This window comes from Sander lucioperca, chromosome 4 (assembly GCF_008315115.2).
Source record: "Sander lucioperca isolate FBNREF2018 chromosome 4, SLUC_FBN_1.2, whole genome shotgun sequence".
In the NCBI taxonomy this organism is placed as follows: domain Eukaryota; kingdom Metazoa; phylum Chordata; class Actinopteri; order Perciformes; family Percidae; genus Sander; species Sander lucioperca.
The window spans coordinates 21,493,907-21,510,512 of record NC_050176.1 but is presented as its reverse complement, the minus strand read 5'-3'; the positions used below and the strand labels follow the sequence as shown (position 1 = coordinate 21,510,512).

At 42.9% G+C, this 16,606-nt stretch overlaps 1 protein-coding gene across 3 annotated transcripts in view; it reads left to right on the top strand.

The window, feature by feature from the left end:
- Positions 1-1,951: 1,951 nt before the first annotated feature.
- The window catches only part of socs7 (suppressor of cytokine signaling 7), a 28,744-nt gene continuing 14,089 nt past the window's right edge, over positions 1,952-16,606 (top strand). Inside the window, exons 1-4 of one of the 3 annotated variants that reach the window (XM_031299896.2) lie at positions 1,952-3,968; positions 5,313-5,392; positions 12,999-13,103; positions 14,762-14,896. In XM_031299896.2, coding sequence (XP_031155756.1) covers positions 2,398-3,968; positions 5,313-5,392; positions 12,999-13,103; positions 14,762-14,896 — 1,891 coding nt within the window. In that variant the 5' untranslated portion in view covers positions 1,952-2,397. The remainder of the gene's footprint in view (positions 3,969-5,312; positions 5,393-12,998; positions 13,104-14,761; positions 14,897-16,606) is intronic. The other 2 variants (XM_031299897.2, XM_031299898.2) reach the window with 2 other exon arrangements.

The following is a 16,606-nucleotide window of genomic DNA, read 5'->3' as shown; positions in this document are numbered from 1 at the left end:
GCAGCCAAGAATAAGTGCAAGAACATTGAGGTTGAATGAGTGACAAGTCTCTCATGGAGGACTTAATGAACTTGTTCTTAACTCAGTCAGATATCTGGGAGAAAGCCAGAAAACCCCCTTTCTACTCCCAACACTTCATTAAAGGTAAGCTATGAAATAATTGGTGTCAAAGTACTAAAAAATACTCTGTTACAAGTAAAAGTCCTGCATTGTAAAAGGTGTAATCAGATAAATGTAACTCAAGTTTAAAACAACTGATTTTGATAAGCGCTTTACATATAAAAGTAGCCTACATGCATTTTACATGTATGCTCTCACAATGCATTTTTATGAGTTTGTAGTTGTTCTTGTGTGTGTCAGTGTCAACAAGTCCTCCGAACCATATGACAATACGGGTCGTTTTGTGCGGACCCATACGACACACAGGAGCGTTTTCTGTCCTTAAACCAGAGTATGTAGTCGTGGTTTTGATCTTAAAGGTCCCAGTTTTAAACATCGTCTTTAACGTTGTCAAACGGTCACCCTTTGTGGGGTCAGCCCTATGTTCCCACAGTCCAATGGTCCCACAGCCCTATGTTCCCACATTTCTAAGATTTTTCTTAAAATTAGACCCTATGTTCCCACATTTCTAGGACATTTTCCAAATTAGGTCTTGTGTTCCTACATTTCCCTTCAATTTAAGCCCTATCCTCCCACAAGATTTTTTTAGGGTTAGGGTTAGGGGGATAAAATCTGATACTAATTTATGAAAAAGGAAATGTGTCACCATAGGGCCTAATTTTGGAAAAAAAATCTTAGAAATGTGAGAACATAGGATTGTGGGGCTTAATTTTCAGTGAAAAAAAATATCTTAGAAACGTGGGAACATAGAGCTGTGGGAACATCGGCACGCTCCCAGTTTTGTTATGTTTAGGCATATAAACTGCTTGGTTAAGTTTAGAAAAAGATGGTGGTTTGCGTTAAAATCAGATATTACTTCACGTACTGAACTTTTTTTGAATTTTTTTAGACCAAACAACAAATCGTGAAAATAATCTATAGATTAATCGATAGTTGCAGCCCTAGCTGTTATCACTACGAGTAGGCGTTGTTTTGGAAGAGCACATATTTTGGTGAAAGACAAATGAAATATGTTGTCAGTGAATGTTTTACTAAAACAGTATCAACATTTTGTGACTCGCCAGACACGTTAATTAACAACATTTCCTCTGTTATCTTGACAGAGTCGATGACGTCTCCCCTACCTGGTCTGAGAGGGCATGTATGCCCTCAGGAACACACCGTGCTTAGACAGTGGCTCCCATGTTATCTTGTGAGTTCGAGCAGTGTTTTGGTTTCTTAACAATATCCAAATAGTTTAATTTAACAGACAGAGGAAGAATATAATATTAGTATATGCAAACAGTTTAACAAATAACAAGAGGGGAAGTATGTATCATAATGTCCCTAACAATATGCCTAATGTCTCAAGCCCAATCCAAAAACAACCCTGATGACATCACTATGACATCATCTGGGGAGTGCCTCTTTAATATATGCATTCAGTGTTTCTGACAACTGTAACACAGCACCATTTTAATGAAAACATTGATTTCACCAAATATTCTGTGGTGCATTTTTGAATCGCATATAATGGATGTTGTTGCAGTTTAGAACAAAGAAAATTAACTTTCCATTGATATTTGTTTACACAAAATAAATAACAGAGAAACCAAACTCCCTGTGTGTCTCCCTAAGTATTTTATAGGAATGCAGTTTATCTTCGAATAAAATGCAAACCTGCAGCTGAGCACTGCAAAAACACCACAGTCGTTGATGTTGATTCCTGAATGAATATTAGAGAAATACTGAAAGATGAAAACAGTAGTTTTTTTTTGTTACTACTTTTTATCCTTGTACCGTTTGAAAGAATGAGAACAGAAATCAGCTGTTCAGATGTGGGGCTGAATCAGGTAAAGCCCTGTGATATTAAAACGCCACGGACTAATTTATAGTTCCCATCATCGGTGCTCATAAAGTGGTATTATGGGCTGAGCGGAGGAGGAGCGGGTGGGGCCTGGCTGGGAACACAGAGGCAGACTGTGGTCACTGACCGGAGACTCTACTGGCTTTTATTCGACTGAAATCCGACCGCATGTCTGACCCAGGGGTCCGCCTGCTGCCGGGAGCAAACGGCACCCATTTCGCCAAAATTTGACGGATGGATGCTGTGCTGTCGTAGAAGAGGAGGATGAACAAAACGCGTGATATATTGTTTGGCAATTTCGCTCATCGCCTATTTATGGGAGGCAGCGGCGGCTTGGCCCGTTCTTTATTATAGGAAACAGATCTCCGCGGTTAGCTATGTGAAGAGCAGATCGCCCAATAATTCTCGTTTCGCGATCCTGAGGAATAATTATGAACAACACGCAAGATATGTCGCCCGATTTTGTGTTGATGCGCCTGGTTTCCGCGGCCGAGGATGACCGCTTGGACGCGGAAAACGGGAATCTGCCGCCGGGAGGAGTGGTGGCAGGGCTGGGGAAGGAGGTCCTGGCTCACAGCGGCGTCAAAGCGGGTTTGGATATCAGCCGAGATCCGACTGCGGGCCTCGAGCATTCTAGCAGCCGCCTGAACAAAGCCCAGCCGAGCGGCGAGGGCACGGCTGCACCTGACTCCGGGGTGACGGAGAGCCGAGCACCGCTGTCCGCGCCTCCTCCGCCGCAGAGCCCCATGGAGGCCCAGGGATTTGACTTCGCTCCCAGCCCCGGCCTACGGCCTCAGCTGCTCGTCTTCTCCAATATAATGCGGAACGGAGAAGGGATTTTAGAATTAGACCGTCGGAATCAGCCGAGGGATGCTCTGGGTTTGGACCAGAGCCCGGGGTCTGCAGGCTGCTCCGACCCGGCTGTCAATAACAACACACTGAGTCCCGGAGACGTTCAGCAGCAGCAGCAGCAGCAGAGCCTGCTGGACCGGACATGGGGAGCGCATCCGCCGGTTTCTGTAACCGCGGAGATGCAGGGAGCTGCGGAGCTCTGCCGCCAACACCGACTCATCACTACCCCGCCCGAGTGGCCCTTGTTGTCGCAAACATCCAGCCCTCTCACCGTGATTGACTCTAAATGGGGATGCGCCTCCAGGGACAGAGAGGGAGCCGTGTTTGAGCTGGCCCGACGGTTCGGGGAGCTGGGGGTCGGCGCGGTACCCAAGATGCTGTTCAAAGCAGGGGAGCTCCCGCAGTGTTCGTGTCAGGGTGCACACAGGCCGGCAGGAGGTGGAGTGGAGCCCGGGGATGACCCGACAGAGACCAGCGATGCTTTGTTGGTGCTGGAGGGGCTTGGAAGCGGGGATGTTGCAGGCCTGGCCATGGACGAGTGTCCGGAGGGTGAGCCGGATGATGAGAACGGACGCCGTGAGTTTTTACTCAACAGGAAAAGGGAAATAGTTCAGAAAATGTCCGGGGCTTTCTCCATCAGCAGCTTCCAAGTGGAGCTGAGGAGGCAGGTGGAGGGGATGGCCCACGCGGCGACCGAATCGGCGCCAGCGGCAGCGCACCTTGGCGCGCAGGTGTGCAGCCTCCACGGGAACATAACCAGCCGGCTCTCGCAGCAGGTAAACTCTGGCGATTCAGAGGCGGTCGCCCAGGTTTCAGCCACGTCACCTACACCGGTCCAGAGCTCACCGTGGGCCACAAGCCCAAACCTGAGCCAGGCGTCGACACCCAGGAGGCGGCCGGAGCGGTGCGCCAGCGCGCCGCGGACTCCCACAGGCAGCTGGGCCGCGGGTGGAGAAAAGACGCTCAAAGTTCCAGGGAAGTCCAAAAAGGGCTCGTTAAAGATCCGCCTGAGTAAACTGTTCCGGACTAAAAGCTGCAGCGGCTCCAATCACCTGCTGGACAAGAGGCCCTCGGTGACCTACTCCGTGTCTTCTGCCGGGAGTCTGGTGGACATGGCGAGCCACGCGGGAGCTGAGCAAGACGCAGACAGGTGAGCAGCTCCACATGGACATAAACAGTCCAAGATAAGTCTCACAATGTAATATCTTTATTTCCCTGTCAGTGAGAGGAAGATCAAACAAAGCCTGCATGAATGACACATTAAAAAAAAAAAACATTTCATGGGAGCAATTTGAAAAAGTGTCTTTTCATAACACACTAACGTTGTGTTAAGATTTGTAATTAGAACACCCTAAAATAGGAGTTCACAAAGTGAAAAAAGCATGGGGAAATCATGAAAAAAAACAAAAAACAGACAGATTTCAAAGAGGTGAGCAGCTCTACGTGGCCCTAAACAGTCAAAGATTAGACAGTTTAAGATTTAATATTCTTATTATTATTTCTTAATCGCAGTTTTGGCCAAGTGTGAACACATACAGTACAATGAATCTGACTTTGGCTTTTTGTTGCTTTCAAATAAGGCTACAAAACAAGGACATTTAACTCCTAGATATATGTTTGTATAGGCCTATAAAAAAGTGAATTTGTCTATGTATCTAAGCATTTTACATGCACAAACAGAGAGGAAGATCAAACCAAGCTTGCATGGATGACACATTGAAAATCATTCCAGGGGAGCATCTCAAGGCCAAGCTCTGAACCTGTGTATCACTGCAAAATCAGCAGCACTGCAGTCCAGAAATATGTGCAATATTTCTGCTTTTAAGTGTCCCATCATAAGTTCTGTTTAGGTTTGTAATTAGAACTCCATCTCCCCAAAATTGGAGTCCATGAAGTGAAGTTTGGGTCAGGAAGATATAAGCAGAAAAAAACCTCAAACAGATCTGATGGGCAGTAAAAGTGTTACACATTTTGAATCTAGTCACTTGTTTTTTTTAGGACTCATGAGTCCAGACCAAGTTGATTTATTTCCATGTGTTGTATCCATTCTGCTGTGGACCCATTTTTTTTTTTTTTTGGAACAGTCATTGTTTTTTAACAGCTTAAATTAACTCCTTAGCTTATCGGCATTCTGTCAGACATCCCCAAACGTTTTCAGTGCTGAATGTTAAAAATGCAGAGATTTCTTTCTTTTTTTTTTTTTTTAAACCTTTGTGGCTTGTCACCTTCTATCCGTCTGTGCTTAGTCATTATTCACAGCAGCACACTGAAGGAAGGCTATGATTAAATAAACATAGCTTCAGAAGTCTTGACTGCCGGAGCTGAGAGCATCAAACAGAAACTGTTAAAAAGCTGCGGGACCCCCCAAAAAAACTGAAAAACTAATTTTCTGAACCTCTGCAGCTTTTAACACTTCTCCTTCTCTGCACTCTAACTCTCTTCTCATGTACTTCTTTTTCTTCTTCTTGTGCCTGTCTTGATGTCTGTCCTGCAGCCACAGCCAGCCCAGACTGACCAGGGCCCACAGTGCCTTCTCCCCCGCCTCCCTCTCTGCCTCCCTCTCTGCTTTCACTGGTAAGGGATGCTTCGGTTGTAACTCAGTTTCCCTTCAGAAATGCTTTCTTTTCTGGGTAAAAAACCGCCTGACTCCAACTCCAAACTCTCTGCAACTAAAGATTATTTTCATTATTGATTCATCTGTTAAAGATGCAGTAGGTAAGACTTATAAAACTAACTTTCTGTCATATTTGCTGAAACTGACCCTATGTTCTGACACGCATTCATTCTCCCTTGTGGGGGGAGGGGCTTGTCCTGGGGGAAGTCCTGGATCTTCACAATCCTACCTACAGCACCTCTAATAGTTTCATCTATAAAATGTCAGAAAAGGGAGAAAAATACCCATCATCATTCCTAAAGCTCAAGGTGATGTCCTCAAATATTTTTTATAAAATCCAAAATGATTGTGTTTTGAAGTTCACAAAAAAAGGTCACACAAAATGTTAAGGACACACACAGACATTACTTTGAGTCCGTTTAATTCTCTGCATTCAGATATGATTAACGTAGCATAGCAAAACATTACTAGCTTAGCTTTATCAAAGGTGTCTATAGCCTACGCCATGGGTGGCCAACCAGTTCAGCATAAAGAGCCACAAAAAACCCTGCAGCATAGCAAAAAGCCACACAACACATGCACGTCCACACTACAACAGCAACAGTGACTTCCAGGTCTGATGACAGTCATAATACATAGCAGTTTTCATAGTTTTTTTTTCTTACTTAGATTGACTCAGTGGAAAATCTGACAGTCTTTGTTATCCACAATCCTTTTCAGGTCTTGCTAGAACTCGGTTGTGCCACTCGAAGCGACTCTTTCACTCATTTGTCACTAAAGGGGCTTTCAAACAATCTGATTCAGCAGTGAAAGGGTTAACAAGGAAGGTGATCTGTGGCAGATTTTTTTTCCTCCGGTTGCAGAATTTGTCCTCAAAAGTCTGCTGCATTATTTTTTATTTTAAAATAATTGGCAAATGTATTGGCAAGTGCATTCCATTTTTTTGCACTTATCTGAAATGTTTCAAAAAGTAAAATCCACCAATAACACAGCCCCCAGCCACACAGTAAGAGCCTCAAAGGAGCAGGCAAAGAGCCGCATACGGCTCAAGAGCCACAGGTTCGCCACCCCTGGCCTACGCACTTTGTATTTATTGTATGAATGAATAGAAAATGACACGTCATGAATAGACGTTAGTTACCTGTAACTCTGGTTCCCTCAGAAATGCTTTCTTTTCTGGGTAAAAAGTCCCCCTGACTCCCACTCCAAACTCTCTGATTATTTTCGTTATTGATTCATCTTTATCCCCTAAAGCGCAAGGTGATGTCCTCAAATAGCTTTTTCCCCCCACAATCAACAATCAAATAAAATATTCTGTTTACTACCACATGAGAAAGAGAAAAAGCAGCAAATCATCACAAATGTGCAGCTGTAATTAGCTGTTTTGCACTTTTGCTTGAATAATTCCTTAAATGATTAATCATTTATTCAAATAGTTGATTGATTGACTTTTGAAATAACATTTTGATCATGTTTATGTTCCTACATTAATGTTGACGTGGTCAAGGGGCGATTCTAGGATCAGACCTTTAGGGGGGCTCAGCCCCTAATGAGAATGTGACACGGATACTGTGCAGTGTTTTTCCCCCCCCCCCCCCCCCCCCCCCTGCTAAATCAGTAATTTCATTAGTCGATAATCTCTGAGCTAGCTACTGAACAACAACGTCAGCTAACGTTTTTTTGACAATATTAACACTATGATGGAACTAAACTGACACTTTATAAGTCACAGTAATAACAACCAATTTGACACAATATTTCAGCAATTTTCAGTTGCTTACGTTTCAATTTGGGTTCGAATCTGCGCCATGAAATGACCAACTTCTTCTCTGGGGACTACCAACGTTAAACTTCACAACCGCACTCCTGCTCTCCCTCTGACAGATCAGATAGAGACTCAGCCAAAGGCGGGAGTCTGGCACGACCACCTCCGATTGGCCAAAACTATGTTCCTGTTAACCCTTTCCTTGACTGGGTTAGAGGTGCATAGCATCGGTGACAGTGACACAGGATGTTAAACCTGTTTCAAGCCCTTTGAACCTGTAATTGTTTGTCCTCTGTCACTAACAGACAAGTTCGCAAACTCTAACTTGAAGCACCAAAATTGATAAAAACAAAAAAGAATAGTTTTTTAATATGCTTGAGCCCCTCTTAAAAAGGGTCTAAAATCACCCAATGGCATGGTCAATAGTAGTCAATAGTTGTGGTTTGTGTTGCTGGAGCTCAAAGCGCCAAAACAATACATTTCGTCACCTTCCTAAAATAATGGCCTAAGTCATTTTTTGACAAAAAATATTTTTTTATATTATATATATATATATTATATTATATTATATTTTATTTTTGCCTGAATCATCTCCTCATGGTGCTTGCCACCTCTGGTAAAATTGCCTACATCCTCAGTTGAACAGGTCTTGTGATTCCACACCTTTAGTATAATGGCCTAAGTCAAGCGTGTGACTTGTTGTTTTTTGTGTTTTCTGAAAAACCTGAAAAAATGACTTAGGCCATTATTTTAGGAAGGTGACGATTTGAAACACTCAGCAATGTCTCTTTCCACAAATCATGACCCGAGGCCTGTACTACGAAGCGAGATTTGGCGTTAACGAGCTAACTTCAGGTTCAACCCAGGGTTTTCTGTACTACGAAGGTGGATCACTTGTGATCGGGTTCAATCGCCGTGGTAACTTATGCTGAACGCCTAACCTGGTCGGGAGCAGGTTATGTTGGAGATTAGAGATCAATCGGTGTAAAAGCACCGCCTACTGACCAATCAATACTCGACTGATAACGGCGTCACCGTTCTTAGAAGATCCGGTGGAGCTCGGTGGGCGGAGAGAGAGAGGTGCGCTCATAAAAGTTAAAACATTTAGAGACCGACAACCCCGTTAACATTCCCTGATGGGTATCTTTATGAAAGATATAGATTTGAAGCGGAGGGAATTACATAGCCTATAGGCTATTTGTCGGCTTCTTCATGTGTTGCCAATACGCACATTTTATTTTCTCTCACAGCTTACCACTGCTGGGGTTGCAACTGAAATAAAAGGCTAAAGCAACGACAGTTCATGGAAAGCAGAAGTGTAATTATGGTCAGATCTTGTGCCTGACTGATGGGGAAGTGACCAGTTTTTTTTTGTCTAATGTATTGTAGTGGGTGTACTGTAGGCAAGGCAAGGCAAGGCTGCTTTATTTGTATAGCACATTTCAGCAACAGGGCAATTCAAAGTGCTTTACATGAAAACAGACTGTACTGTATATTGGCCAGAATCTGCCTTTGGGGGAGGAGGGGGGCATATCATAGTGGGGGGTCTGGGTGTCCTCCCCCAGGGAAGTTTTAAGCATCAACGACTTCATTTCCTGCATTCCGATACACTTTTATGCACCAATTTATGGTAAAAAAATAAAAATAAAAATACCTTAGAAAAAAGCACGGATGACAATTCAAAATTTATCAAAAATATAATAGAAAGTATGTTGTTACGTGTCATTGGGCATTTTTAAGTGGGTATATAGACATCCTGGAGCTTACTATCACGTAGACTACACCACTGGAAGTGATATTGATAGGATAAGCGTTGTGATTATGCCAGCTTTTCTTCCTGCATTTTGCCTGTAAAACCGTGTCTGTGTTCTTCATATTTATGTAGAATTATAGTTTGCTCTTCTTATGTAAAATATGCGGCTCTGGTAGATGTTTGCGATTGGTCGTGCAGAGCAAACACCGCCTCTTTTATGTGAACGCGCGCGCCGCTGGATTGGGAAACCCTGGGTTGATTGAACTAGTTGTTAACCAGCGTCGTGATACAGGTTATAGGACCGCGGTTGTTAGGTTAGGTGAAGCTGAGTAACTGAAAGGAATCCAGGACATGTTGATCTTGATTCGTAGTACAGGCCTCAGGTTACCTAAGAGAATACACAGGACTGATTGTGAGCTGTTTAATGTAGGAACTATTTTCTTTCTACCAAACTACACCCGTCAACTGTGTCTCCGCGAGAATGAAGTGTAGCCTAGTCATGGACGAAACGCTCGTACTAGCTTGTCAAGATTTATTACTTATTTATTCGATATTTTTAGCCGTTTCCAGTCATTATGCTATGCTAAGCAAGAAAAACAAATAAGCCAACCCGTTCTCACTCCGAACTCGTAAAATACGAACATTTGGTCAGTGGCTGTCGGTGTCAGATACGACGAAAAAAAGCGCCCTTCAGCGTGTGTGCAGAGCGCACCGGGGAGAGCAGCAGCTAGCACAGTTGGAAACGTAAGCCCACCCACAACCTTTTCCTTAACCTAACTGCGTCAAAAGTGACGCCAATAGTCCCGACCAAGCGCGTTTGGATAAAGCGTGTTAAGATATGACGCTAAAGGAGACTTTTAGTGTCAATAACAACACCAAAGGCACATGACCAAGCCAAATATTTTACGCGATGGGAGTGAGAATGTGTTGAATAAGGGTACTTCCCAAAATGTTGACAAAGTTCTAAGAATAAAAAGTAAGAAAATGCATTCAAAAACAGGCAGAAGTTCTGCATACAGTGTATATATAAAATGCTGCTCATTATTAGAGCTGCACATTTCTGCAGCTGTGTCTGACACTGTAACTGGTGCACCAGATAAGATGAGACACAAAATGCCTTTGGGTAAGAAGGGTGAGGAGGTCTGTAGCTCAGCTGGCAAAAAATATTTAGCTGACTTCATGAGAATCGTCCCACATAACGTCCGCGGGGCTCAGAAATACACTCTGGTGTCCCACATTGCTCGTAGATTTCAGAGTTTTTTAAGATACATTTTTAATTGTTTTTTGATATCATGAGACATACAGAACAGAGAAACACAAATTGAACAAGAACAAAAATCCTATCCAACCCCCCACCCTCTGCAGTCTCGAGGAAAACAGAACAAATAAACAAACAGAAATCACACCTTGCCTAGTCACTCTCCTCTATTTCTTGTGGCGCTGAGGTCATTAGGTCTGATACTTGTGCTGCTGTGCTTTTCCACAGGTCTATAGTTGATGATTTGGCTTTGTTAATCCTTGCTGTAGAGAGCTCAAACATAACTATGTCTAGAAATTACGCCAACCACTGTTTGATACAAAGCGTTGGGGTGGGAGCCAGCGTTGAGCTATCATTTTCTTGGTTGCAGTTGAGCTGGCTAGCCAAATTGTCTTCTGTCTCCCAAGCAGGTGTAATTTAGAGTTGACATTAAGTAACAAAACAATTGGGTCAGTAGGGATTAGATATCCTATCACATCAGATAGTATTGATGTTGTTTTATTCCAGAACTCATGCACCTGTTTACACTCTCAGACCATGTGCAGGAAAGTTCCAGTTTGTTCAGGTTGACAGAATGCAGTAGGGAGTGGGAATGACTTTAGAAACGTCTCTCTTCTGAGGAGTCCAATATGTCCTATGACATATGTTGAAGTGGATCTGCTGGTGATTTGGGTTCTTGGAACAATGGAAAATGTTGTCCCAAACTGTCTTCCAATTAATTGTGTTCCCCTCAGGGCTCAGCTCTCGCTCCCATTTCTTTAATATTGGGAGCTCTTCTATGGATACTTGCATCAGTTTAGCATAAATGTTCGACACTAATCCTCTCACAGGAAAATCAACAAACCATTTAATGACTGGGTGTGCCTCAAGACTGTTTCCCCATGGCACTCCGTAACATTTTAGGGCTGATCTTAAGCGAAGATAAAAGAAGAAGGATGTCCTGGGGACCTCAAAACTAGCTCTTAGATCTTCAAAACTCAACATACCTTTCTCATTGAATAGCTGGTTTACAGTATAAATACCTCTGTCACTCCACTGCTTACAAGCAAAGGGTTTGTTACCAGACATTAATTGTGCATTGTGCTATATTGGGGTATTCAAATGCCACTTATTGGCGTAGCGTAGTTGCTCCTCCACCTGTTTAAAGTTGGTCAATGTGTTGGTGATAATAGGGTCATAGGCTAGCATACATTTTTTTGGACACACACCTGCAAAAGCAAGGTCTTGCAGTCTTTCACTTCCAGTGAGGTTTTGCTCTATTTCTCTCCATGGGACTGTAGATGAGGGGTCTATCCACACTCTGAGGGCCCGTAGCTGAAAGGCTCTGTGATATATTTTAAAGTTGGGGAGGGCCAGGCCTCTCTTGTTTGTGGTACGTTGCAGGGTAGAGTATTTTAGCCTAGGTTGTTTATTATTCCAAATATACTGCCAAATTAAGATATCAAGTTTCTTCCAGAAATTTATCGGTGGGGGTAAGGGGATCATTGTACTTAAGAAATTCACACAAGGAACTATGTTCATTTTAACAACAGCAATCCTGGAGCGTAGTGATGCTGGCAGCGCAGACCAATTGGCCAGATCCCTTTGAACATTACTTAATATAGTTTCATAGTTGTCCTGGACAACTCGCTGTAGGGATGCGTGTATGATGATGCCCAAATATGTAATTTTGCTTTGGGTTGGTATTGTACCACTAATGGCTGATGTCACATGCCTGTTTTTCAATAAAAGAAGATTAGATTTATTCCAGTTAATTTTATAGCCGGAAATTGAGCCAAATTCGTTGAAGATCTTAAGAATTTTTGGAATAGAGTCCTCAAGATCAGAGATGTACAACAAAATATCATCTGCAAATAATGATATTGAGCTGCTATTGGATTTAATATGGACATTACAGATTTTATTCTGCTTTATGGCTTGGGCTAACGGTTCAAGAGAGATTGCAAACAACATGGGGAAAAGCGGGCATCCCTGTTGCGAGCCCTGCTCGATGGGAAATGGCTGAGAATGCAAGCCATTGGTTGAGACTATGGCCGTGTGATTCGTATACAAAGTATGTACCATGTCAATGAATTTAGCCCCCAAGTCAAGCCTCTCCATTACTTGCCACAAGTAGTTCCACTCTAGGCGGTCGAAAGCCTTTTCAAAAATCCGCTTCTTGAATATGATGATTTTTTGTAGTTTAATGAGCACACGCTCTGCACAGACCTAGCCAGCAATTAGTCAGAAACATAAAAAAGCTGAACCATGCAGGCAACATATCATGTTGGTGGCCCCAAAGGAGCAGGTAGGATGACTTGTTTTACATCTTGGGGACTTCAAAACCCAGAAGTCCTGCGCAGAAGCGTGCTCGTGTTTACCAACCGGTCTGTGATGTCTCCAGAACTGGAAAAAAATAAGAAGCTAAAGAGATGATAGAGGAAGATATCTAAAGTGGGTGAGTCCAGCTTTCCCTGATGTTCAGGAGACGGCAGGGATTTGGCTCTAACGCTTGAATTAGTTTCTTTCCCTGCCAGTAAAACAGAATTTCACTTTGATAAACATTGAATCTGCAGCATCTCAATTAGCCGGGATGGGATGTTGTTTCTTTATTGGAGTGATTATGGCTGATTAGCTGGGTGTAATTTCCCTTAAACATCCTGCCTGGTGCAGCTTTAATGGCACTCTGCAGCACTGACAAAACAACGTGCAATCACAGAAACACAAACCAGGGCCTGTTGTACTTTCTCTTACTCATATCTCACTTTCCCTTTCCTTTCTTTTCTCCTCTGCTACTTCTCTTTGCTTCAGGTGAGACAGTTTCCCTGGTGGATGTGGATATTTCGCGGCGGGGGGCAAACACGCCACACCCTCCCACGCCTCCCCCTCCTCCACGCCGAAGTCTCAGTTTGTTAGGTACTTTTCTCTCCTTCCTGTTTCTCTTCCTCTTTTCTGTTTCTCTCTACATCTTGTTCCTTCTACAGACACACAAAACGACAGACCAAACTGTTCTTTCTAAGCTTCAAAGAGTACTTTAGCCTCTCTACGTTTCGAAGAAAAGGAAGCTCTGGCAGTTTCTCTCTCTTAGTCATACGTGTTTTCTGTTGTACATTTCCGGGGGTTCAGCCCTATGCTCCCACAGCCCTATGTTCCCACATTTCTAAGATTTTTCTTAAAATTAGGCTACCAAATTGGGAGAAAGGGGGATAAAATGTGATACAAATTTATGAAAAAGGAACATAGGGCCTAATTTTCAGTGAACAAAAAAATTTCTTAGAACTGAGGGAACATCGGGCTGTGGGCACATAGGCACGCTCCCGTTTCCGGAAACAGACACAGACGAGTTTTTGTAATCTGCTGTAATCTGATTAGAGTTTTGACCTTTTAGGTTTTGAAAGGTCGGGTGCAAACTACAGATTTAATTTGAAATCTGAGAGCAATGACTGAATGATGAGGAAAACAGTTTTCCTCTCTTCACAGCATAAACAACTTTTATTCTCTTAGTTGTTGTTTTTTAGGTTAGTGGTTGTCCATTAGTTTTTCTAATTTAGTCCAGATTAAATTTTATTCTTTTTAGTAGAGATTCCACTCCCACAAAATGATGAGACTGTAACAACACGTTGCGTGAATATGGGAGAAGAAATCAAATGTAAACGATGTGAAATGTAAAAAGTAGTTCCTGAATATCAGGGCTTTTCTTTATATTCCTGAATTATGTTTGTGTCCTTTCTCCGCCATTCTCTGACCTTTCAAATGCACATTTCTGCTCCGAGCTTGATGTTATTTTCTGACCCACATATGCAGCAGACTTAAGCATCCTGCCGTTTTTTTCTTTAAAAGATAAGTTCGGCAATGTTCTGTATTTTTCTTTCTGTCTACGGTCAAATCCCGTGATACTGAGTAAACCCACAAAACAGAGGAATCTTATTGGTTAATAATCACAAAGAGGTGACGTCTTTTAATTTGGTGGACTGAGGCGTCCTGTCTGATGGTGTTGAAAAACTCTATCTTTCCTTTCTTTGTTTATCTTTTCTTTCTTTTCCCTCACCCTCTCTCTTCTTCTTTCTTTCCCTCTTGAAATTTTCTTTGTCCCACCTCCTTCCTTCCATCCCGATCCTTCTCTGCCCTTGTTTCCTTTCCTTCGTTCCTCCCTCTTTGCTCTCCCCTATTCTTCTCGTCCTTCCTTCCTTCGTTCATTCCTTCCTTCCTTCCTTCCATCCCTCTCCTTTCGTGCCCTTGTTTCCTTCCTTCCTTTTTACCCTCATTTCTATCACCTTTCCCTCCTGTCCTACCTTCTTCCTTCCTCCTACCCTTGCTTCCTTCCTTTCTTTCCTCCTTGCTCGCCCCTTTTTTTCCTCCCTCAATGTCTACTCTCTCCTTTCCTTTCTGTTCTACCTCCTTCCTTGCTTACTTCCTCGCTCTCTCCTTTTCTTTCCTTCATGTCCTTCGTTCCTCTCCTCTTCGTTTGTTCGTTTGTTTCTTCCTTCCTTCCTTCCTTCCTTCCTTCCCTCTCCTCTCCTGCCCTTGTTTCCTTCCCTCCTTCCTCTCTCCTCTCCTTCCTGTCTTTCCTCCAGATGACTTTGCTGGGCCTCAGCCTGGGCCTTTCCTAGTGAGTGTTATGGGCGCCTCCCTGCAGTCCCTCCCCCTGCCTCTCCCTCCTCCTCCTCCTCCCTCCCACGCCACCATCCAGCACAGTCTCAGCCTCAATGGTAAGACCATAGTCTGTAAAAAATAAGACGAGTCGCTGAATATACTCCATCGCTTCCTGGAACTAAACAGGAAGTGAGCGCTGCTATGAAGCAAACAGAGTACTGAGATATTTAACCAAAGTAATATTAGTTATACCATTGTAGAAATACTTTGTTGCAAGTCCTGCATTCAAATTCGTACTTCCAGGGGCTGTACTCGACATTCAGAACATTATAGTAAAGAACTATTTGCTATGTAAAGACATAGTGGAGTAATGGCGTCCTGAGCAGAGAGTCACACTCCCTCTGTGTCTGTTGTGATCTGAGCTTCTCTGTTCTCTCAGAATATATCATTACAGAATAATGTTTATTATATTATTGGATCATAATTATTGATGCATTAATGTGTTCATCACTTTAATGTTGAAGCTGGTAAAGGTGGAGCTTATTTTAACTACTTTATATACTGCTGGGTAGTTTAACCGAGTGGTCCTCAAAGTGGGTTGCAGGGACCCCCAGGGGCCCTTGAGGGGGTTCCAGGTGTCCTCAACATCCCTCCCGACAATGACAAAACACACTGACAGATGTATGACTATTTTGGACATGGGTTTCATGCACTATCTATCATTAAACATCTAAATGAAAATCAGATGGGGCACCCCAGGACTATATCTTTTCAAATGGGGTTCTGTGGTCTAATTTCTGTCAGTTTAGGGGTCCTTGACATGAAAAGTTTGGGACCAACTGGTTTAACCTATAATATCATAAGTTATTAGATGATTATGTTTTGTATAAATAATCTGAATCTCTAAAGCTTTAAAACCAATGTAGTGCAGTGAAAAAGTACAATATTTGCCTTCTAAGAGTAGAAGTGTAAAGGAGCAGAAAATGGAAATACTCGTAGTATTATACTAGTACAAGTAGTGTATGTAAAAAACATCACTTGAGTAAATGTACTTACCTTACATTCCCCCACGGTGAGCACTCAATAAAGCTCCTTATATCACTTCAAGAAAGTTAACCAGCTCGGATTGCTAATGTTAAAGCAAGCGAGCAAGCCACATGTAGGATAACTAGCTTCCACTTTCTGAGTAGAACACACATTTAACACAATACAGACAGCATAAATATTAAATAGCAGATAGCTAACACTATGTGGACTTGATAAAAAACTTCTTGTATCAACAGTTGTTCTACAGTTTGTTCTTCTTCAGTAGCACGTCACAAAAATTGACAGCGTGTCTTTTGGAATTAGTTGTGCTTACTGAGACGCTCAGGGCTTATGCTGCGTTCCAGGCAACCTGTAACTCGTGTTTTCACAACCTTCTACTCGTGAAAGTGCCATGGAACGGCAGGCAAACCCGTAACTTACTACTCGTGAACTCGTACCAGATCGTTGTACTCCCAGTTACAAGCAACACTGGCGACCCCTGTTGATGCTGTACAGACGCCGGTGATTAACGGTGAGAAATAGAAATAAATAGACATAAATAGGCAACGTAAAGTAATTCCACACATTGTAATCAAAACAATATACATACGATTGTGTAATACTACAGGTTATATTTATTAAATGAAGCCCAAAATATGTCGCAGACTAGAAATCGCTAGTATCAGCTAGCGCTAGCTAACGTCAACGTTAGGTAACCGCTAGCTAACGCTAGCTAGAAGGGTTTGTGGCAAGGGGGTAAGCCTCTCTTCAGAACTCGAACCTCCTATGGCGCCATTTTG